General features: G+C 38.6%; 1 protein-coding gene and 1 long non-coding RNA gene across 5 annotated transcripts in view; both read right to left on the bottom strand.

Annotated features, from left to right (window-relative positions):
* Window positions 1–23744, bottom strand: part of LOC115790720 (uncharacterized) — a 33131-nt gene extending 9387 nt beyond the window's left edge. The window contains exons 1-3 of the long non-coding RNA XR_004020808.1: window positions 21397–23744; window positions 20856–20890; window positions 15010–15113 (exon numbers count right to left, since the gene is read on the bottom strand). This is a non-coding gene — a long non-coding RNA (uncharacterized LOC115790720). The remainder of the gene's footprint in view (window positions 1–15009; window positions 15114–20855; window positions 20891–21396) is intronic.
* On the bottom strand, window positions 5002–11465 carry LOC115790709 (uncharacterized). Of its 4 annotated transcripts, XM_030744624.1 has the most exons (6): window positions 11407–11465; window positions 10521–10548; window positions 6457–7477; window positions 6224–6379; window positions 6052–6141; window positions 5002–5440 (listed from the first exon to the last, which is right to left on the bottom strand). In XM_030744624.1, exons 3-6 carry the CDS (start codon window positions 6505–6507, stop codon window positions 5129–5131), a joined length of 609 nt encoding a protein of 202 aa, XP_030600484.1. In that variant the 5' UTR covers window positions 6508–7477; window positions 10521–10548; window positions 11407–11465; the 3' UTR covers window positions 5002–5128. The 4 variants fall into 4 exon arrangements, 1 of the variants encoding a protein (XP_030600484.1); XR_004020805.1 differs by lacking the exons at window positions 10521–10548; window positions 11407–11465 and adding an exon at window positions 7882–10514; XR_004020806.1 differs by lacking the exons at window positions 10521–10548; window positions 11407–11465 and adding an exon at window positions 7882–10514 and having other exon boundaries at window positions 6466–7477.
* Window positions 23745–24937: the final 1193 nt, after the last annotated feature.

The following is a 24937-nucleotide window of genomic DNA, read 5'->3' as shown; positions in this document are numbered from 1 at the left end:
AAATGTGGAAAAAACATATAGTGCTTAAGCAAACTGGCTCTCAAATAATAAGTGCATTAAATAAATGGATGAATGATCCAGGAATTAAAGCATTTTTCATTTACAGTCAAATGATATAGAGGTACAGCACAGTTATGCTGTTCTTTGTTCAGTGAACTATTATGTAAATTAGACCTCACAAAATGAGCTGACTGTGACATCTTTGTTCCTGCATAGTATTCATCTTTTCTTTATTCAAATCAGTGAAGAGATGCAGATATCAGTTGTCTGCGTATTCCAAGAACCATTTCTTTGTTCCTCGTTAATGTTATATTAGACTTTAGCTCTTGGTTGAAGTGGGATCTTTGTGTCTTTAATCTGAATGCAGTCTTTGGCAAGAATGCAGCTCAATCAAATCTACATCAGATGGATGATTTGTTCTACAAAGTATATTCCACGTTTTCAGCTTGAAGTGGTAAAGTTGCTTCATTGTCTGCTGAATGAAGAAACTAGTTTAGGTGTCAGTGAATGACAGCACACACAGATGCTCCTGTGGATACTTCTGGTAGGTTGTCATTTCCCTGGAAGGTACACATGATCAAGACAAAACAAGGCACTACCATTGTTTGTCAGGTGACGTGGGATGGTATCTCCAAACTTTCGTCTTTTTGCCTTCACTGTGATAGAGGTAAATATTTTTTGTTTTAATTTTCTCTTTTTTGTTTGTTTTTAAGTTACCTCTTGAACACTGCCTACAAAACACGTACATCTACATCCTGGAGAAATATTTTTACTTGCTGTTCAGTCACGAAGATCATTTTCCATTATGTAATTTATTTATTTATTTATTTGTTCCACAAGTCTTGTAGAGCTCCATCTAGCAACTACATCAACTGCTGATCAACAGTCTGCACTGTAGAACTGTACTACTGTAATGTCTTTTTTTACTCAATATCAACTGCAAATATGTTACATGACAATGTAGCCCAGCCTGTGATGCTTCTAATTTCACACCCTAATGTATAACCCACATCAACTACTGTATAATGCAACAGGACCAGTGACAGACACCATGTCTTATTCTAGCCCCATTCTATACTGATGTGAACTCTGTTTCAAAGAGAGGGGATGAACTGGCTGCAGATGCCTGGTAAATGTTAACTCTAACTCTTTCAGACAAATTTTAATTTTCAAATTGTGTGTATATATATGTTGTTAAAAATTTTTATCTAAGGAAAAACAGTTTACAATCAGGGTGCTGAAGTTTTTTTTTTTACAACTTTTCACACATGCCATTTTGGTTTCAATTTAGGCAAAAGTGTGGGAGAAAAAGTGGCAGGTTGCATGAGCACATCCGTGTGCATCTCTGGGGAGTACTCCAGCACAATATGGCCACTTTGGTAGAAGGTTATAGTCTATAGTTGGGCATAACAGACTTTCAAACTATATGTTGATTTTGAGATGTCTGTCATGCCTTTCTTCCTGCTTTTGTAATAATACTGAAAATGTCGCGGAGCTCCCAACGACAAGTCTGCCATTCTGTACAATTACAGAATAAAAAGTTTAAAGTGAATGAAGAGAGGGTTTTTTTGGGGGGGTTTTTTTTGGTCTCGTTACTGTTGATCTACTTACATTTATTTTATTATTATATGTGCTAGTGATAGTCATTGTCTATGTAATACCTGGAAGGTGCATGCTCTGATTTAAATAAAGATGAGTACTATATTCAGAGATAAGTTACAGACAGCTCTGTGTGTGAGTTATTCAAATTCACAGAGACAATAACAGGTCAACTTGGGTGACTCTTGTGAACACACAGTTGGGCTTGGGAGACCTGTGAGGAATTTAGCAAAAGGTAAATCATCAGTTGTTAGCAATAAATGAAAAACAGCTGACCAAAAAATGTAAAGAGTTTATTCACTAATATTACAGAGTTATATACTATATCAGTAAAGACCCAAAACCAAAAACGATCTAATGGCAATGAAATAGATCCTGGGAGGGCAGCAGCGCTCTCTGCAGTCTGTAGAGAGCGGTGAAAAAGCTTGTGGCCCCTGCTATTCCCTGTCTCCCATCCATGTACTTACAAGACCAAACACCCCTTTAGCTTCCAAAATCAGATTTCAAAAACGGTTTTTGAAAGACACCCAATAAAAACACATTCTTACATTTTCACCATGTATAATTTAGTGGTCTGTACCTCACAGTATGAAGAATCTGTATTTTAAGAACAATACAGATCTTGATATTTGATGAATTCAGATTCCAATCTATTGTCAATATTTGTTTTTCTTTCATAAAAAGAGATTTCTGTAATACATGTTATATCCAGTTATTTATGAGTCTTTATAAAGATAATATGAAAATACAATTTAAAAATATTTTGTCACAACACATTGTGGAGTATTCATTTATCCTCTGCCTGACTGCTGGGATCAGCTGGTTGTGTTTGTGGTGTTCCAAACTATCACAATAAAACTGGAAGTGAGTAACCATACATGAAGCAGGAAAAGAGATATATGAATGTCCCAGACAGAAGACACAGAAGGATGAGACAGAGGAAACATAGAAGGGACCATAAATACAAGGTCACACCTTTGTCCTGAGCAGTGTTTGTTTATGTTTTTCAGGACAAGTAGCACCACCTAGTGGCAGAAAGCAAGACTAAAATAAAGATGTCTGATCACATCACTCTGATACAGGACACTTTGTTAGGTGCCTTCAGCTGCAACAGTCATGAGTCATCACACCCACTTATTTGGACTGATATCTTCCATTTCTGCTGTTCTTTAAAGTTTATAAGAAAATTATCTGTCCAGGTCTTCCAGAGAGTACGTGTCAGCCACAGTGGAGTTCAGTGACCTGATAATTGATCATACTTTTCCTTTACATCTTTTTCTATAGCAGTTTTGTCATTTAAGATTAAGGCCAGTAACACAAGTGGAAATATGCTGGTAAAGGAAAAAACATATAGTAACCAATATTAATTATACCCTGAATCCAGCAAGCTTGGTGAAGGAACTGAAAATGTGCTTTAGACATGTCAAACCAGCTGTGCTGCATAAACCTGCACCAGGAAAACTAAGAAACATAAAAGACCCCATTTAAAATAGCACAACAGGAACTGTATCCATTAAAAATCCTGCTGATTTTTCCTGCTGAGGTTTCAGTTGACTCTGACCCTGAATGCACAAGCAGCTCAGGAGGAATCTACAGTCTCCCCAAGTTGCCTCTCACCCTATGACAGCTGGGTTAGGCTCCAAATGAGGGTTTGCTGCTGACCACTGTTCATGTTTTCTTTAAAATTCCAACTTTTGCAGTGAAGTATGATCTTTTACCTGTTCTAATTTATATAACCTGTGTAAAGCAACAGGATAAGAACACACTGGGCTGAACTTTAGTCTGATTCTCTGTGCTCCTTTTTTCCTAAGTGCTTATTAATATTATGAGCATCACTGTATTCAGAACTTCTTGACACGTTTTTTTGCTCACAGAGATGGTAAGTACAGACAATATAAGAGTATCCTTACTTGAACACTTTTAATCTGAAGTTAAACATCAGGGGCATGGTGGCCATCAGGAGGTTTGGGAGGTTTCCTGAACGGCCGGTCGTTTCCAGACCAAACTGGCCGGTGATCAGAGTTTTTTTTTTTACCCAATTAAGCACAGCAGCGCTCACGCTGCAGCTCTCACGGCCACAGGTGCAGACAGTGATGGTCAGTCGTGAACGTTTTGGCTCTAAGCGTTGGCTCTTTGAAGTGAATGACAGGAGAGCCCAACCAGAACCCACCTTTGCTGCTCAGCTTTCACTCCCAGTGGCTCCACTCTGTATCCTGCTGCAGCTTAAAAATATATAATAAATTATTATTATTATTATTATTATAAGTCTGTTTATGGGTCTGATTTGTTTGCAGTGTGTAATTGAAAATTTGTTTTTGAACTCAAGTAACCTCTGTGTACTTCTTTGGTATGCAATTGTAATTTTCTAGCACAAAGATCGAGTATGTGGAGATGAGAAAACAACTTGACTGTAGGCTGTGTCCAAGGCCATGGCGCACTTGTTATCATGCAGGTGCTACATGGTGGGGGGAAACCTGAACTCCCCATGGCTAGTGGAACAAGATTGTATCAACACAATAGTACACTGAAAAAAAAAGTCTGTTGGATTTATATAATTGAAACATGTACATCAGTTGCACGCAATTAGATTATGTTTTCATTTTATAACTTCATTATATAATCCCAGCATAATATATACATGTTAAATGACTGTGAATATTTCATGTTGAAAACTTCTAATCATTTCATGTTGTAAACTTTTAATCATTTCATGTTGAAATATCCTAATCCAAGTGTGTTTATATCATGCATTTCTGTCACATTTTATGTATATGAATCTTTTATACTTGTAACATAAATTTACTTCATGTTGAATATATTATGTAGTTTTTTATCTAGACATTACAATTAATTTAAATGTTTCACTTACAAAGTAGTTATGTGGTAACAACCTAAAATGTATCACAATATAGATTTGGTGTTAATCTATCAAATCCATCTTACATAGCCTAAACCTTTTGAAAGTAGTACACTGTAGCAAGAATAAAACAAATACAGCTGATAACATTTTCCAATAAGCCAAACATTTTAATACAAAATAGTCAACATTCAGATGAGTCTACATCCTAACAGTTTACAGCAGGGTTTTCAGACAAACCAAGGATCACTGACATAAAGTAGAAAAACAAAGTGCATGCCACATAACCTCTCTGTTCAGATACCGATACAAAAGTGAGTCTGACAAAAATAAATAAATAAAAATTTCAAATGGACTTCCACAAACGATTGACCCGCAAATCAAAGTTATGTCTATCTTTTATAAAGGGCCAACTTTCTGGGGTGTTATATGGAACACCATACCCCTTACTGCACAATTTCTTACAAACGTTTTCAGTTGGTAAAATGTGAAAATTATATCGAGTGCAGCTAAACACATCTTAAACAATGAAAATCCTTCTTTCTACAGAACGCCTTTTTTTTTTAAGTAACTAAGCATATTTAAAAGTTTGTTTACAACAACATGAGAACAATGAAAAGCAACTTAAATGGACAAGTCCTCAAATAAGCTGGTCATGCTCACTGGCCAGCATTACTCATTGAGTCTATTCTTCAGGACCTGGACTTTCTTTGAAAGTGTGCCACCATCTAGCTCCATGATCAGTTTCTGGATCACTTCAAAGGTATACCTGAGTTGATGAGGATAATCCATATGTAGAGCATACAGGAGGCCAAACAGTAGTGCAACAGCCAGAGGAACATTGTCTAAATCCTGGATAACAATTTGGCCTTCCAGGATAATTCCTACATCGTCTGGAGTAGGCTGCGCCTCCTGTTGTTTCACCGTGAAGATCCCCACAGTAGTTTCCTCAACTGATTCTTCAAAGGCTGTATCACTTACTCCCTGACAAAAAAAAAAAAAGATTTAAATAAATTCAAAGCTTCCAGACCATGAGCTAAATGCAAAATTCACTCATTCACATAAACATTACTAGCTTAAAAGGCAATATTTAACTTTTTCAGATTTAGTTGGCATTGATAAAAATTACTTTATCCAATAATTAGTCAAATTTTAAGAAAAGCTAAAAGTATGTAAACTACTTAAAATTGATCTAGATGATAAATCACAAAAACTTGTGCCAGCAGAAACTGAATTTGAATTGCTCAGATTAAATCTGCATGTGCATAATTTGAAATTGAATACACTGGTTTGAAACTGAATTTAACGATTTAATGGACTACTTTCACTTTCAGTTCAATAATTCAACTTCAGTTACAAAATTCTGATTTTTGTGCCACACATCCGGGTTCTTGAGAAAGCCAGAGTTATCAAACACATATTGACAGATTTACGTTTTCACATTAGATAAACTTCCTTTCGGCAATATATGCAGTCTATAGGAAGCAGTAATCAGTGTTGCCAGATATGATAATTATCATATGTATAATAAATAATTAAAAATGTCATGCAACTATTAGAAATGTAAAAAATTCTAGCAGTTTCATAATACTCACTACATGCTGTCGTATCAGATGTTCGGGGTCTTCATTGAGGTACACACAAAGGCCCTTCAGAACACTTTCACGCCCATGGTCGACATCTTCCTAGAGGATGTGTGGACAGATTTGAAATTACTACATTTCCTAATCAAAAAATGAATGAATCTTTTTTTTTTTTTCATCTTACTTCAGTCATTTGGTCCATTATACTTTTTAGGTGTTTGCCTATTAGTCCACCTCTTTTTTTATAGAGAGCAATAAGTTTGGAAGACAGAATGTCTAGCTGCGAGAGGAACCGGGACTGCAGTGGCAGAGTGGTGATTCTCTTGAATTCAGCGTTTATCTGAAAAAATAGACAACAAATATTTTTTTTGGCTGAACCAACTTCAATTCAGTACATTTCATCACCATTTTACAAACCTCACACACTTTAAAGAGCGCATGCCACCGTTCCTGGAAATCTTGTACCATGGGTGTTTACCGAACTACCTCTAATCTTCTGTATGAGAACGTCTTGTCCATTTTTCGATGCACTGTTTCTTTGCCGTTCCTCTTTTTTACATCCATTATAAGTTCCACTCGAAGTGTTTCTAAAGTTTCCTCAGTCTCTCCTGTGGGATAGGGGGGGCAATAGTTCACTTCAGAGCGCCTTGGCTTTTTAATGGCAAAAGCAGGGCCTTTGCCTTGTGGCTTGTGGCTCAAAGCATTGACAGTTACTTCGTGACAACCAAGTTTTCGTAACTGAGTTCGGTAAATTGAAAGCTTGTTTTTTAAGCGATGTTTCCAACCAGCATACCCACTTACTGAGGCTCGCTCTGACAGACAGGGATGCTTTAGTATGAGCGCCTCACCCACACTGTTGAACTGGTTGTCGGTTATATAAAGTCCATAATGAACAATTTCTTGCACAAGTCCATCGAGAATGTTTGACAAAAGTTTGTTATCTGGAGTCAGAAGTGTCCCATTTTCTTTATATTCTGCATTGGCTCGGTCAAGTTTTAATTCAGAGTCAAAGGAAAACTGAGGAACACAAAACTTGTCTGGCCACAATGACCTTGAAGTGGATGGCTCAGACTGAGACTCAGTTGAAGAAAGAATGTCTGTATCAGGACAGCTCACACCAGAAAAACTTGAAGTTGACGGTGAACGACAACCAGCAGATGAAACAGGTGACTGTAAAATGGTTGGATCTGACAGATTTACCACCTTAATAGTGCCTCTGTTTTGTATTTCAGATACTGAGGTCAGATTCATGAAGTCATCATTAAAGAGTGGATCCATAAACTGTAGGTTGAAGGTGTAGGTCAGTCCACACTGGCGCTGTACTTCTTCCATAAGCTCACTCACAGATTGAGGAAGTCCACATGGTAGTGTTAGCCTCTGGCAGGTGTTGTCCACCAATATGACTTTGAGTATGCAGGGTGAAGCCATTATTCTCAGTCTGAAAAAGCACAAACCATAAAACAAAGTGTTAAATACAATCTTAAAAAAAGGGAGGGGAGAAAAAATATATATATATATATATATATATATATATATATATATATATATATATCAGGATTTTTATATAAATTTTTTTTTAGTGTTTAGAGATTTTCAAAAGATCTGATCTGCTGATAAATTCACATTATTCTCAAAAACATATCTGGAGAGAAAAATATGCCAAGAACCAATCCAATTCATGTCACTGCTGTGTGCCTGCAGTGAACAGAGTTGTGCAGATTTTATAGTATTTGATTAAAGTTTTCAATGGTGCTAAGTGCAAGGAGTTAACAATGCCTTGACTTAAGCCTTGATGTAGTAATTATCATAACATACCTACATGTTAAATACAATGTAACAAACCTTTAACAATAATATGCCTTTTCAAGGTCACCATTCGGCTTGCTCCAACAATATAATCTGCCAGTGGATAGATGTCTCCCAGATCAGTTAAATGCACAAGCTTTGTCTCTCTGGTTGGTGATGGGGTTATTTCAAAGGCTCTGTAATGGTCAGTGTACCATCCGCATAGCATTCTCACAATAAGGAGCAATTCATTTTTAATGACACACATGTGCACAATCCCAGCAAAGTCTGGCATGCCGCTAGTTGACCCCTGAACAACTATCATGCCTGTGCTGTACTGTATGCCATTCACAGATGCATTCTTAGTCAGATTGACTTCAGTTATATCGGGATATTTTGATGTTAAAGCCAAAGCAATATTTGGATTCAAAAGATCCACTGGAAATGAGGACACACTAGGTACATCAAGAGAGGTTTTACCATAGGAGGGCGAGTTAAGGTGAAATGCTATCATGAATTGGTGCCTAGAGTCAGCGGAATGTTTTTAAAACAACTAGTATGTTTCACAACTTTTTTAAAGTAACTATGTTTAGCTTCAAACCTAAGTGTCCAGAGTGTAACCAAAGGACCAAAACACTTTATTAAATAAGGGTAGTGTTTAAGAAAGTGGTGCTTTGGTAAAAGTCTGGCAGCTGGAAACAAGTCTTTGTATCTTTGCCTGTGTTCAGTTATCTTGCTTTCAAGATATGAAATGGATTCATCAGTATGTGTTGGGGCAACAAGAAGTTCAATAATCTCTTTTAAATCCAGTAACACCAACCATGAAGGTTCATTTTCAGGTACTAAATGTCCAATCAAAAAAGGGAGAAACCTCAACAAACTCCAATTTTCGTGGGCGTTTCCCCCCACAGTTTTGCGAGCAGACAAATTTTGTGGCACAATATGAGGTTTATTTGTCTTATCTGACCACTTGTATGGAAAGGCCAATATTGCTTTATTTAGATTATCAATAGTAAAAAACTTTTTTGAAATTAATGCTGACAAGCAGTAAGCCAACTCCACTGGCACAACACCCTCTAATGCATCATGAGCTACATCAGGAGGAAAACCGGTCAGAACGTGGAAATGTGTGAGGTGTTTGGTAAAAATGCACTCTCTTTTAACTCCGAAACAATGATTATTTGTTTCCAGAGCTATTTTTATATGTTCATTGTGCAGTTCTTTAGTCCGCAGATTAAAAGCACCACAAGCAACTGTGTCAGATTCAACATCACATCTCTTAGCTGTACAAAATCGACAAAAGAACTCACCTGAAAAACTTTCAACAAAGCCTGCGATAGTGTGCGCACCTAAGTTATCAGAAACAATACACTGAACTGTACCTTTAAAAGATGTGCCCAACAAAGGGACAAACACACCATAAGTCTCCAAGGTTTTAAGATCTTGCAGGAGCGGCTGTAACACTTGCTCAAAACCATAGACTTTTGCGTCAACACTTTTGAAAAGGACAGCAAGATAAATGGAGGACAAAGCTGAATGAGATCCTGGTGGCAGGTTACCCAAAACCCAATAAACACCACAGAGTTTTTGCTTTTTTCTAGAAGTGCCTAAAGGGTTGCAAATCTCAAATTCATCCACATACAGGCGAATAGAAATCCTGATTTCATCTGCATTCAATAACCCGTTTTCAATTAAATATTTGCCATCCTCTGGAGATTTAAATTCATAGGAGGAGTCAACAATAAACTCACGCTTCCCTCTATGATTTGAAATAACCTTATCTAGAATAGCTTGGCAATTTAAAATTTGTTGTAATAATTTTAATATTGGAACATACTGAAAGGTTGCTTTTTTATTATCAAGAAGGTAAGTGACTGGTTCAACAACACAAAATTTTTCTCTGTAGTATTTTAACCTTCTATGCACAGTGCTAAGAGATCCCCCTTTTTCAATGGCTCTGCAAACTGGATTGGATGCACAAAGAGCTGATATAATATCCTTAACTAAATCATCTGTAAATTGGACCTTATGACGCTCAAGTATATCTCTTACAACACCAGTGGGAACTGAGGCAGAGTTGAGTAAATAATTAAGTTCCTGTAAAAACTCATCAACTGCAATACCTGGCACTTGTACCAAAAACTCCAGCTGTAATAAAGCTGTGGCTAGTTGCTGCTCAGTGTGGTCTTTAGGTAGCCTTTTTCCCTCTTGTGTGTCAAACGTGTCCACTTCCACACACTGAGCACCTTCTACACATTGATCCTCCTCCTGGAAATCAGATATTTCTGGAAATGAAGGTGTAGCTAAACGAGTGCTTTTTACAACACCTGGAATAAAATCCTCAAGTGTGTGTGGGGTGTGATGGCGACTTTTGTGAGACTTAAAAGTACCATAAATGCATGTTTGGAAACTACAACCATTAAACATACATTTTACATTTTCGTGTTTTTTTAAATATGTGTTGATGTGACTAAAATATTCTATTTCCTTTGCCAAATTCTTACAATCACAAAGTTGACAGGTAAAAGTTGAGTGAATTTTTTGTGTTACATTTCTGTGTAGTCTACTTTGGTGGCAAATTAATGCATTCCATGTTTTAAATGTGCATGGACAAGAAAAGTATGTACATGGAAATCTAGCAGTGCGCCCAAAGTGAGGATGTTTAACTTTGTAGTGTCTTAGAAGTTCAGACCTACTTGATACTTCTACCCGGCACCACTGCCACTGTGGAGAGAGAGAAAAACAATGAAGAATCATTAAAGGCTTGTTGTTGTTACAAATTAACATTGTTCTCAAAAAGAGGCTAAACTAAAGTTTAATCTAAGGTGGTGTTTACCTTTCTTCTTTAATAAACAGAACAAAACTAGTTAAAATGTGCGTTAATGATAGCTAATTGAGTCACAAACCAGTATAAATCCATTTGTTTTCCTATTCATTAAAGAAAATTATTGTGTTTGACTTTTTTAAAACCAGCTACTCATACGTACCATACACTACAGAGCCTTTGAAACAGGCAAGCTTGCCATTCAATGCATTATTCTAGCAGAGCACCTGGAAGAAAAAAATATTTGCACCTATTTATTCTATAGGAAATTAAAAGAGGGCGCAATCTACCATGTGTTAATCGTTCATCTTCATGCGACAAGAGCACACCGTGATGGGCCAGAGCGAGCACGTGTGGGTGCAACCTCCACGGTGGGAAAAAAGTCCCAGTATGGCATATTTAAAGTGCTGGTATAGTAATGGTGATTACCAACCAACTTAAAGCACTGCTTAAATTCAGATACAACTGATTTACACACACACAAGGTGGGTCAAAGCAGGGCGGAATGATAAAAGTGAATTAGGCATTCTTGAAATTAATTGTGAGGCGCCATGTAACGCTAATATAGAGTCTAGCCATAGCCTAGCTTACATGCTAACGCTAACGAATAAACGTGTGGTGAGGTGCACCACACCACACGTTTATTCGTTAGCGTGTGGTGTGGTGGGGTGCACCTTTCGCTGTAAACACAGCATCGACTTTAATAGTCTACATACTATAAACTATAAAATTAAAACAATGAAAAAAACAAGACTCACCTTGCCTCCTTAAAGTTCCAGGCAGCACTGATAAAATCGGGCCTTCTTCTTCTGCAGTATAATTGCTTTTCCCGGGCAAAGGATTGGGAGGGGTAATTTAGTATCAAAAAAGTAGGAGGAGCTTTTCCATACATTGCAACTATTTCATGTAATGTGGTCATGATTGAAACATGTCCATCTAACAACAAGACTATTTACAAGGATGTTTCATGATTGAATCATGTTTAGGGAAACAGCACAATAAAAACATAATACTTTAACATAAATTTGTTTTACAAAATGAACAACCCCCCTTTTCCCATTTTTTCAGTGTATAAAGGAATGGGTGTTATTCTGTCTGTTGGTCAATGCTGGTGCGAAGGCTGTTCGTGCTTTATTGACCACTTTGCAAAGGTTAATTCTTTACTTTCAATAAATCATCAGAAAATCAGTTTGGTTTAAGAGCTCATCTTATTTTTTCCACCACACAGTGTTTTGTTCATTTTTTTCTGTGTTAAATGAAAATTAAAAGTTTCATTAAAATATTATACAAAAGTAAGATTGCCTGGTTTCGTAATTATAAGGCTTCTCATATAGGGAACACTGAATGCAAAAGGATTTATCTTACAAAACATTCATATTTGCAAGATAAGCACTTTATGGTGATTTTGCATGCCTCAATCCAAGAAACTTTGGTGCAATAAGAGATACAGTAGGGGGGTTTCATCTGATTCACTCACATTTCAGTAAGTGCCTCCTTAGGTTTGATCAGTGGTGGCCAAAGTACTGACATTCTGTACTTAAGCAGAAGTACAAGTACTTGTGTACAAGTACTGGTTCAACTTCTGTACTCAAGTAAAAGTAAAAAGTACAGGCTCTGAAATCTACTCAAAGTAAGAAAGTAAAAGTAGCTCCTTGGAGGACGTTTCTACCTCTTTCTTACATCTTTCTCCATCTGAGTGAAGTTATCGGTCATTCTTTGCTCTCCCTTAAAATACAGCAGCTGTTCTTTTCCGTGTCCAGACGAGGACCCGCCCACACTCATACGTAAAGGAGCAGTTCACAGGAACGCGGTGGAAACGCGGGCCCGTTCTTAAGCGTTTCGCCGGTTCACTGGGATCGGCACGGGAACTTGCTCCGGCTCCGGAACCTCGGCGGTGGGAATGTAGCAAGTGCAACTTACTCTAGCTCTTTCCGGTGGACCGGTCCCCGAGCGAGCGTTGCAGGAGCCTCTCCCTCTACCGTGTGGGGTGTCTGTTCCCCCCCACCCTGTTGTTGCGACTTCCAAGAAAAAACTGCTCACAATCAAAAGCCGGCTCCCGCACTGACCGGAAATGCAAACGTTTCTCAGACGCATTAAAAATAAAGTAACGAGCTTGTTTTGAAAATGTAAGAAGTAGAAAGTACAGATACTTGTGTAAAAATGTAGTGAGTAAAAGTAAAAAGTTGTCAGAAAAATAAATACTCAAGTAAAGTACAGATGCCTGAAAAATCTACTTAAGTACAGTAACGAAGTATTTGTACTTCGTTACTGTCCACCTCTGGGTTTGATGACAGAGTCACACCTGGAAGGCTGAGATCTGTATTCTTGCCAGCCACTGGGAGAGACTTAAGTTGCTCCATTAGGAGTCGTACACTGTTGTGACTGCAGAAGAGACAGAAAATGTGGAAGAAATAGAGCCAACAAACACCAGATGCATCTCCTGTAAAAACTATGCAGTATGTGTTTATCTCATACTCTCCAAATACAACCTACTGACTGACTCCTATCGTGTCATTGGACTAGCCTATAAGTTTCTGCTTTGTTTTTTATAAGCTTCTTGTTTGATAAAGTTTTGGTGACTGATTTTTATTTTTTGCTTTGTCTTTCATACACACACACACAGTTGTTTTAATGCTGCTGGAAAAAACATAGTGTTTTTATATTGCAAATAAAGTTATCTTGTTTTTCAAATTATGGTTTGTCCGTTGTACGATCAGATAAAAGGCCTCTCCAAACCAAGCTCCCGAGCTGAATTTCAACCCCAGCCTGCCCCTGTAAAACATTTAGTTTTTACTTTTTAACTTTCAGCCTTGATTTGCTTTTAAGTTGGATTAACAATGTACTAACTGTGGCTCTCTGATAAAATGTGTAGCTATCTAGTGTTAAAGGAAGAAAACATGCTTTGTATTTCACTCACAGACACAAACACAGTCTTCCTGATTATGCTCTGCTCGATATCTTCAGTTTCAGTGTGTAATTTTACTGAGGTCTTCATGTTTTGGCTGATGCAGCCTTTAGGTGCTGTTGTTGACACCTAACTGTCACTATGCTCCTCTCAGGCCTCCAAACTGGACAAAATGTGAGATCTGAATGCAAACACATACCACTAGATGTTTCCTCTGTTCATCATCAATGTTGTGAAAATCCATATTTAATCTGTTATATGGATTATGTTAGGGTTTGTATTATTCTTGGGGCTTTACTTTACAATACAAAGTGCCTTGAGCGACTGTCATTGTGGTTTGGCTCTACATAAATAAAACTGAATTGAACTGAATCATCACAGCACAGTCAGAAGAAAACAAATGTACAGTCATATAAACAGCAAGAATGATGACAATCATGGTTAGAAGTAACAAATGTTAAAATATTGAAGGACAACCACAAAATAGCATCAAAAGTATCAGATATTACCATAACTTCTACAGTTTTTATGTGAATGATGGGGGCTCTTCTGCCTTCAAAACAATACAGCATTTGTCACATCTTTGTGACACTTCCTCTGGTTGGCTGTGGTATTCATACCACAAACAGTCCAGTCATAGTTTGATGCAAAAGCTTTTGCTTAGAGTTACAGCTGCAATAGCTGCACACTCCTTCATGGAATTGGACAGCCAGTCTTGTGAAAACTGAACACACGCTACTACATGAGCCACAGGTACCAAAAATACCACCAACACAAACCTGCTGTTTCACTGCAGTAATGCTAAAACACCTCTAGGAAACACCCAAAGACCACCAATAGCTACAGCAATTTCTCTCTGAATAGTGCAATAGTCTCAGAGGGGTGTACTACAAAGCAAGATTAATGGATCAGTGAGCATATTCATCTTTTAATATCAAACTCAAATGTTTTCAGTCTGCAGCAAAAACAGAGGAATTGATCTCACTGTTACACACATTTATTCAGTATATTAGACAGACTGTGGAACATCAGCATGTGTAGCACAGGTGTAATCAAACATGTATATTGGCGATATAAAGAGAGACAGCAATGGGCATGCTCCAGCCGCCTGCTTCATTTATTGTATCCGACACAGCGCCACTAGAGGTGAGCCACAGCACTGCACTGGCTCACCCCGCATTTCTTACATGTGTTTGAACAGGCGATGCGTAAATTCCGTGATTTTGACCATTAAAGTGTTGAAATAATTCATAAATCAGTTTTATAAAACAGTTTTATAGAACACTCAAGTAGTCAAATGTATTTTTACTTGCCATGCCATCATGGCATCATGACTTGGACCAAGTCACACAGCCGCAGTAAGGATGAAAGAACCGCATGCGGCTCCGGAGCCGCGGGTTGCCGACTCCTGCCTTAGACAATAGGCGTAGTGTGGCGAGCTTAACAGCCTTCTTACCGTGCTCCGTCAGATCCTCATCAGGTAATTGCTGAGATGCAGGAGGTGTGTTGGTGGGGATGGTGGGGATGGGACACATGATCCCTCATTGCATGTATCAACATCTGAAAAAAAGGAATATCGGATTTAATATTATTAATTTATGTAACTAAACATTTGTTGTAAAACACACACACAGACCATTTTTATTTTCCAGTAGTCTGACTGATGATTTTCGGGTTACACATACTGTATGAGAAGGCCTAAGAGTCTTCCTAGCGTGTAATATCATGAAAAACAAGACGTTTTCTAACACATTCAAAAGCTGAGCTGTCCACTGAATAAAAAAGGTTAACCTCTCAAATCTTTCCCTCCTGGCTAGAAATCACACACATCATAACTTTCACATCGGTAAATTTAACTGTATACACTAGGGTTTAATCCCGGGATCCGGGATTCCCGGGAAATGCGATCAGAACCATTTCCCGTTTCCCGGGAAACGTTAGACGGGAAACCGGGAAAAAAGTCGCGCGCGTCGATTTGACTTTCAGAAAGAAAAGAAAGCTTCAGAATGTTAAATTTAAGGAAATATTGAGAGAAGGGTTCGTTTAATGCAAAAAGCATTACTCTTCATTTCAGGCAGGTTCAGGTTCAGGTTGTTTTAACATATTTCGCTTTTAAAATGGAGTTGAGTAAAATGTATATTTTTTAGGCTATAAGGATCGGCCAGTTTTTCAAAAGACGATTCACAGCGAACCTACTTTAACCCTCAGACACGGTGTTATAAATTTGCTGTTGCCAGAATGGCAATGACCAAGTCGTAGTGCATTACTCAAGGCCCTGTGTTATGCCATATTATAGTGTAGTACGGTAGTTAACTTTTCAATGACTATTACAGCGTTCCACTGGTGGAGATATAGCGCAACAGATGTCGCCACGACAGCGTGGCTGAGTCTTTATCAATGCTGTGGAGATGAACCGTATTGTTTTGCACCAGCAATTGTAAAATATCTTGGTATAATTCCATGTACAATGGAGGAATATTCGAATTATATTTGTTAAGGGAGTGTTGAGGAACGATACAACACCGCATAGCTCGAGCACTCCAATGTCGAGATGTAGGTTTTATTGCGTTAATCAAGCCGACGTTGCCCCCTACTGGGCATAACAGGACATAGCTGGAAAGCTACCTCTACAATATCACAATAGGTTAAGGCCGACACAGGCTACAGAAGGCCTAATTAAAATAAAAAAATAAATAAACTTTTTCCCGGGAAATCCCGGGAAATGACGAGCCATTTCCCGGGATTTGATTCATGTCATTTTCGGGAAAAATATTAAACCCTAGTATACACCTATCCACTATCCAGTGGTTAGCACTGCTGCCTCACAGTTAGAATACCATCTGGAAGGCCTGGGTTCGATTCCACCTTGGCCCAGGCCTTTCCCTCTCTCTGTGTGGAGTTTGCATGTTCTCCCCATGCTTGCGTGGGTTTCCTCCGGGTACTCCGGTTTCCTCCCACATTCCTAAGACATGCACTTACTGGGGTTAGGTTAATTGGCTACACTAAATTGCCCATAGGTGTGAATGAGAGTGTGAATGTGAGTGTGAAAGGTTGTTTGTCTCTCTGTGTTGGCCCTGCGACAGGCTGGCGACCTGTTCAGGGTGTACCCTGCCTCTTGCCCTATGACAGCTGGGATAGGCTCCAGCCCCCCCGCGACCCTGAACAGGATGAGCGGAAGCAAATGGATGGATGGACCTATCCACTATGGGTTTTGTATTCTAATTTAAACTCAGTCTCTCAACATCTCTTATTTTGTGCTGGTACACTGGGTTGCTCATCCGTTGACATACCTATGAAATCGCCATTGATTGCAAAAGGGCTGGAGGCTGACAAGTTGGCAAGCTGGCTGATGACTGTCATAGCTCCTATCTGAGTTCAGAGGTCAGTGAAGATGCAGCGGTGATGGTGGTTGTAGAAATAAACATAGGCCGTTTCCTTATATCCAATTGCACCTAAAACCACAACCCACTAGGAGGAGACAGGCCTGTGCAATGCTTCAACATTCCACATAATGGGGTGGTGTTTGGTACTGATGTTGCAGCAGGGGGAGGTGGTGGTGGGCTACTGTTGGAGTTGTTAGGGTTGTGTGTCAGAGTCAGTCAAGAACTTTTATCTCCTGTAACTTTACGATCATTCTCAAAATCAAAAATACAAAATCTACAATTACAATAAAAGTTGTACTATGTATATGAACAAATGAAAACTTAAACTTCAACCAATTTGTCCCTAGCAAGTGTTCTTGTTTGTTTAGGAGAAGAAGAAAAAAAAGAAGAAAAGTATGTCACCTTCCATATATGTGCTGCACTATATGACATCATCTTGGTTCCTTGAGCTTCATATGTGAATAATTTGCATAATTTATTTGCATATCCCACACAGAGCAGGCGTTTACCTGATTGCTGTTTAGATAAATATTCATCTTTATTCAAACTGGTAAGATATGCAGATGTTGCCCATTCACCTGGACACTATAAGAAGTCATTGCAGTCAGTTTGCAGTTTCAGAGAATTAACTTCACTGAAGCTCTTCACTGACCGGACAGCCAACTCCAGCCAACTACTGCAAGTGTGCAAGCCAACCAATCAAACTAACTGAAAAAAAGAGGAAAAGGTAAGACATCTCTACTGCTTGCTGTTTGGACTGTTGATGTGTATTGTAATTTTTCTTTAATTTTCAAATTGTAAATTGTTTCAGTAACCAAAAAATCCTGCTTCATGTACTCACTCTTATTAATGTTTTTTTTTTTTCTTAAAATAGAAACACAATGAAGCTCTCCATTTTCCTGCTGGTGGTGCTCTCTGTCACTGTGCTCTGTGAGGATGACAATCGTGTTAAAAATTTCAAAAACCAGCATATCATCGACAAAATCCCAGACAAGGGATGTAATTATCTGATAGAAAGTAGAATAATTCTAAATTTAAATTCTGAATGTAAGTTAAGGAACACTTTCATTATCGGTGACTTTAAGGAAATTGAAAAGATTTGTGATGGAAAAAATCGTATTTATACAGATGACAATCTGTACAAAAGTCCAGAAATGGTGAATATTTTGCATTGTAAACTGAATGGTGCAAAAACCGATAACCCCTGTACATACACAGGGGAGAATATTCAAAAGCATATTGAAATTGCATGTATCAAAATCAAGGATAAACTTCAACCTGTACACTTGCAATGTAGCTTCTGATTTGAGAGATGCTGTGTGCTTGCTGTGATCTTTAAATATCTTTCATGATGTTGCTTTGGATATGTTTCTTTGTTAAATAATAATGGGCATATCAATTATGAGGGAACATGGGAGAATTGTTTGTCAGTGAATGTGGGAAAATACCACAAACACAAAAGTTATGGCAACATCTTTTAGACTTCACTTTCTTCTCCCACTTGTATAAGTGTTCTACATTATATATTTTTTTTTCTACCTGGCTGTATTTCATCTGGTTCTCTCACATCACAGTCATGTCTTTCAACACTCATTAAATAAATGAAAGAAAACCTTGTTGCTGCTCCAGAGAATTTTGTTATACTGTAAGTGAAGCTCTTGTTAAAAACACACATTGGCTGGTTTTAAAAAATCTTTGATGGAGAGAGAAGCTTTATTCACATTATCTGGAGGAAGACTTGGGTTTGACAATGATTACAAGAACCAGTTATGAGACCTCCAGGCTAATTTCTAGACAAAGTATATATATGTATAAAGTATCTAAAGAGTGCATATATATATATATATATATATATATATATATATATATATATATATATATATATATATATTAGGGGTGGGACTTTAACGCGTTAATTTCGATTAATTAATTATGGGGAAATTAACGAATTAAAAATTTTAACGCACTTTAATCGCACTTTGCACCGTGGAACGTTTCTCAGTGCACGAGTTCCGGGCAGGTCAGACAGAAAGGTCAGTAAGCCTGAACTTTCGCCCCTCTTCCCTTCCTGTCTCCCCCTACCCCTCTCTCCTCCTCCTCATCTTCTAAACATCAGATTAGCCTCAGGCAGCATTTTTGTTTAATTCCTCTGAGGAAAAGAACAATTAAAAAATGAAAAGTAAAATAAATAAAAGCAAATGAAAAAAAGTTTTAAAAAAAGCAAATAAAAAGAAAAAAAGCAAATGAAAAAAATATAAGAAAAAAATAAAAATAAAATAAAAGCAAATGAAAAACTAAAAAAATGAAAGCAAATAAAATTTAAAATTTAAAAATAAAATTGTAAATTAAAAAATAAAATAGAAAATTAAAAAATAAAATTAAAAAATAAAATTAAAAAATAAAAGCAAATGAAAAAAAATAAAAATAAAAAGAAGAAAAGCAAATGAAAAAATATAAGAAAAAAATAAAAGCAAATGAAAAACTAAAAAAATGAAAGCAAATAAAATTTAAAATTTAAAAATAAAATTGTAAATTTAAAAAATTTAATTAAAAATTAAAAAATAAATAAAACTAAAAAATGAAAAAAGTAAATGAAAATTAATTTTTAAAAAGTAAAATAAAAGTAAATTAATGAAATCATCTTCTTTTTAAAAAAAAAAGTTTCTGTTTTCTATTTCCACTGATCTGTTAACAGAAATAAGCACTAAAGACCCCCTCCTTCCTCGTGTTGTAGTACTAGAGATTGGTCTTGGTCTCAAGACCGCTTTTTGATGGTCTCGGTCTTGTCATGGACTCGACCACATTTGGTCGCGGTCTTGTCATGGACTCGGACATTGCGGACTCAGCATTTTATTTCAAGACCAGTCGAGACCGCAGCTGTCGAAATATCACTAAATTGCCAGAATATTCTCAAATTTATTTGTTAACATCCTTGCTTTTATTGAGTGCAAAACGTACTGATTCAAATCCAAGCAATGTGACTGATTCCTACCGCTGTCACTCCCGCCCCCTTTTCACTTGCACTCCAAGTGAGATGTGGTTGTCTGGGAGCGGGAGGAGATGTCTGCCAAATTTTGAATGCTAAGTACTAAGCACAAATACCACTTAATATCTGGTGCACTGTTAGAAAGCAAAGATGTGGATCAGGAACCACAGGCGTATCAGAATCTGCATTTGCATCAGTATGTAAGTGTCTGAATTTGGTTTTAATGTATGAGCTTTAAATAGCACTCCCGCCTTCAACAGCTCATCAGTATTAAGCCCGATATCTTCAATGGCATGCGACTTAAATGAACATTGCCTAATTTAATGTAATTTGACCCCAGGTTTCAGCTCAACCGTATTGGGCTCAGTAAATTTAACTCTTCCCACATTTGTTTTGCTCAGTTGAGATGGAACCTGTTTCAGCAACTACTCGTGTTCAAATGATAATTGAATTTGATCTACACATGTTTATGCATGCACTATTCATTCACACCTCAATCATGCTCCGTGGTGGTCAGCTACTAATGCATCCCTGCCCTGGGGCAGTCTGACAGAAGCGTGGCTGCCAATTCACGCCCACTGCCACCAAACACCAACCACACAACCACCTTCACACTTAGGCAATGTGGGTTAAGTGTGTTGCCCAGGGACACAACAACAGCATGCGCTCAGACGGGGACTTGGACCAGCAACCCTCCAGTTGCAAGGTGAGCACCTACCCACTGCGTCACTGCCACCCACAATTATTTACCAACACTTTCATCCCTATTTTTTCATTAAAATCCTAATGAACTGTTTGTCTTTAGAAATGTGCATTTATTGTGTAGTTAGAGCCCCTCTAAAATAAGCGGTCTTTTTAACCCATCGGTGCAGTAAATGAGAGTATGTCCATGAGCAACCAGCAGCAAGACGCGGCCCAGAATTTGACACTTACCGGTTTTTCAGTCCATCAGGTGCAGCAGCCACACCCTGTGGAGCAAAGTAGATGTAGTCATTAGTAAAAAGAAAATGTTGTTTTATTGATCAGTTCATTAAACCACAGTTCATAGTCTTTGGACTCCTGTGTCTTATCAAACAATAAGTGTAGAGCAATCTGGGCTCCTCAGCTCCTCCCTTGCGTTCGTACCCAGAGCTCCCACATTTCATCCATCGTTCATTTACATTGGAGTCTTCAGTCACTGGATGCAACCAAAACACTTTAGGTTGCACCTGAGACGCAATCTCTGTGTGTGTCATTCTGTGTACTTCCTCAGTTGACAGTTTGCATACAGTTCATCACTGGTGGACATGATTTTTGCTTCTAAAGAACACAGAATGTCTTTTCCCATGAGCCTTATTGAAATGTCAGCTCACTTGATAAATCAGGCCTCTCTGGACCTCCTTATGGCCAACAGGCTGTTGGTCAGCCCAAGAGGTCATGTGGCAGTCTCTCTGGAGGTGACCTGTCTGGCCACACCCACAACATGCAAAGTTACCTCTAGGCAGGTTGTTCCTCTGTTGAGTAGGCTGAGTGAGTCCAAGCGGCTGTGCTGGCTGTGACAGTCCTCTCCTTCCTCCACGCCAGGTCACTCTGCCTCTCATCTGCCTCCCGTCTCTCCCACAGGTTTACAAATCCAGATTGTCACCTTGATTAACATGCATGTGTACAACAGGCACAGCAGATTCAGTTAGTGCATTAGGAACAGTTGGAGAAGGAAATCTCCCCATTACTTGTGTGGTGCTGACAGCTGGAGGAGCAGGCTGGGCGTGTCTAAGATTGAGCTGCACGACTCTGAGCATTAGCCGTCAGCACTGCAGCCTGAGCCTCAGTGTGCAGTTATCAGAGGTGCTAGCCTTCTCCTTCCTCTGTTTGGTCAGCTCTCACAGCCTCTCATCCGTTGGAATGTATGCAGCCATTTTGCTGGACTCTCCTCCTCTGTCAGGATTTCTCCTATCTTAGAAAATCTCCACCATCAGGATACTGCTACCTGAAAAACTCCACAATACAGTGTGATGCATCCAGATTCACATAATCAGGCAGGTTAGTCTGGCATACTCTGCTCAGATTAGCGGCATGTTTGCCAAAAGGAGCTTAAATGTCTCAAAGTGCAGAGTAGCTCCTGCAGAATTTTCTCCCAAGGAAATGATGACTTACTTGGTCTTTGTGTGATTTCAAACAGTCCATCAGCCAGTCTCACATACACCACACTCCTGGTTGGAGGTGGATAGTACCGTTTTAGTACCGCGTGCATTGGGCTGTTGATCACCCCCCTGTTTTAGAGGGTCTCTATGGGTTCCTGCTCCACACTCGCTCTCTGAGAATTACAGTGTCCACTGTGAAACAACAACTGTCTCTCTCTGGCTATAAGTTCTACTCAAAGAGTAATCTCTCTGCTCCATCAAATTTGTTGAGTTCATTTGTTATTTATTTTAAATGTATTTATTTATTTACTAATTTGGTAAATTTTCAGATTTACCTCTATAACTATGATGGGAACCAGGCAGATATACAACAGAAAGGTCATTGCAACTCAATTTTCCCCCCTTCTTCTAAACCCTCTGGTATTCAAAGAACGTGCTGAGGTGAAGACCTCATCTGCACTGAGAACACACACACAAATATCAAAACAATATTTCCTGAGGACCAACTTACAGATTTTTCTCTTTCTAGGAACTCCTTTTGACTTCATCTTGAATTATATTTTAAATTAAATGTTCTTGTGAGTTGTCAAAGCTTCAGGTTGATCATCTGAGTGTCCTGCAGTCTCTCAAACTCTGTTACACAGATGTGTTTCTTATGATCAGATTATATTTTGTTTCTAAAATTCTTTTATTTCCTCGGAGGCTCAGCTGTTATTTCATCCTCCTTAATCTATACTCACCACTCCACACTTCTTTACCTCACTCACACCTACTACATTTATATTTTCAGTTCAATCGATTTATTTTAGGCTCAGTTTGTGTCCAGGCTATATTATTATTACTATTTTGTTATTATTTATTATTCATGCTGTTGTTGTTATTATAGCTATTTTATTTAATTCTCTCACACACACACACATTCCTGCAGCTGCAGCACTCTCTGGCATTCATTCACACCACTCACAGCATAACTGACTTGTATTCTTAAAGCAAATTTACAGCGTTTAATAACAATAAATGAATTATATTCCTAAAGCAGAATTTACAGCTGAAAGTGATTACATTTACGCAGGCAGTATGTACAAGATATTACATATATACAGCTTGGCCAAGTGGCACCACTTATCCGGTGTCCGACGTCATAATCATCCAGCACTATCCTCATGCTTTGTAAAAGCAAAAATCTCACAACTTTAACTCTGAAATAACCAAGAGCTTAATCAGACCAGTGACCTGGGAATTGTCGACCCCACCCTGTGCAGCCCACTTCCTTCAGAACCTGGAGACTATTTCGGATTCCAAAGAATCGTGCAGTAACAGCCGTGCTAGCTTTCTTTATTCATAAATCCTCCAAGCCGAATCATTGTGCTTTGTTAATGCAAAAGTCTCAAAATATTAATTTTGAAACCCCAAATGCTTACTCTGATACACGGCTTGGGCAGTGTCTCCCGCGGCCCATAGCAGCCTGAGCTTCTCTGGCTCAAGATAAAAAGTTTGGACCGGACAATTCTCAGCGGTAAATCTCCGCGAGGACCTTTCACTTCATTCTCAAAAGCGCTTCTCAACACAATATCAACAATACGGACACTGAAACCCCCAAAAACAAAAACATACTCAGAGCAACCAGCTCTCTGCTACACACACACAGGCATGGGCACACACACATACACTGACACATGGCCCGCTGCCACACATACACACAGACCGGTCTCACACACACACACACACACACACACACACACACACACACACACACACACACACACACACACACACACACACACACACACACACACAAGGCCTCTCAATCTGAACTCCACGGTGCACTTCTCCAGTTAAAACACAGCACAAAAGCCTACTCAACCAGTGATTGTTAATGTAAATAATGCAACATTTTATCTTTTATCAATCAATTGAGACCCTTTGTTTCCCATAAGTTCTTTATTTGAAGGCAAGATGACAGTTTTCTCTGCCTGGCCAGAACTTACAGTGCTCTCAGAAAGCATCAAATTTATGCCGAAAAATCTCTGCTTACCTGAGTTTTGGCCGCGGCTTTGGTGCGTTCTGAAAAGCAGGTAATGTCTCCAGGCCTTTGGTACTGTCCATCTTTTTACCTCAAATCCCACTTCTGACACCATAAAATGTTGGTAACATTTTTAAGGGTCTCCATGTTCCTTTTGGCCAAAAATTCAAACCCAATTAAATCCAAAGTTTCCAATAAATCACTGGGATGAACAGGTTCCAGTGCAGGCTGTTTATTAGAAACATTAGTTACACAAAACACAGACAGTAACATAGTTAAGACTGAGATACACACACACACACACACACACACACAGACACACACACACACACAGACAGAGAAAGATGCAGGAGCAGGAGGAGAAGAAGGAAAGGAAAGGGATCGTAAGTGAGTGACGTTAAAAAGTAAGACGTGAGAAGTAAAGTACAAAAGAGTGGAAGAAAGTAGTGAGTGAAAAAAGTGAGTAAAATGGGGTGAAAGAAGAAGTAGAAGTCCAGAGTTTAAAAGAGTACAAGATAGCAAATAGCCCTCCCAGGAGTGAGTGCCTTGGAGCTGCTACAAAGGGGAGAGAGGAAGAGCAAAAAGAGCGCTCTCTGCCAACTTTACCACTGCCTTTTATCCCCCAAACTCACACCTCCCCCTGCTGTTATCAGGGCCAGTGGGCATAGAAGGGTGTTTCCAATCCACTATGAACCATACTAGTTTGATGCTTTTGCAGAGGCTTCATGACACAGTTCTCTGGGGGCTGTCAAAACAAACAACTTTCCCATGTGAAAATACCTCCCACAGGAGCACTCCCCCGCCCTTCTATCCATATTTTCACATTACTAGAAACACTTTTAGGGCGGTCTTATCTTAGTATGCAAATTTAC

The sequence above is a fragment of the Archocentrus centrarchus genome, chromosome 2 (assembly GCF_007364275.1).
Source record: "Archocentrus centrarchus isolate MPI-CPG fArcCen1 chromosome 2, fArcCen1, whole genome shotgun sequence".
NCBI classification, from domain to species: domain Eukaryota; kingdom Metazoa; phylum Chordata; class Actinopteri; order Cichliformes; family Cichlidae; genus Archocentrus; species Archocentrus centrarchus.
The sequence above is the reverse complement of the archived record's forward strand: the minus strand, read 5'-3'. Positions and strand labels throughout refer to the sequence as shown.

Bases quoted from the DNA above. Each gene is read 5' to 3' on its own strand.
- LOC115790709 (XM_030744624.1), bottom strand. From the start codon at position 6,507: ATGGTACAAGATTTCCAGGAACGGTGGCATGCGCTCTTTAAAGTGTGT. The intron at 6,380-6,456 runs GTTTGTAAAATG...CTATTTTTTCAG, and splicing joins CGCTCTTTAAAGTGTGTGAG to ATAAACGCTGAATTCAAGAG. The intron at 6,142-6,223 runs GTAAGATGAAAA...CACATCCTCTAG, and splicing joins TAATGGACCAAATGACTGAA to GAAGATGTCGACCATGGGCG.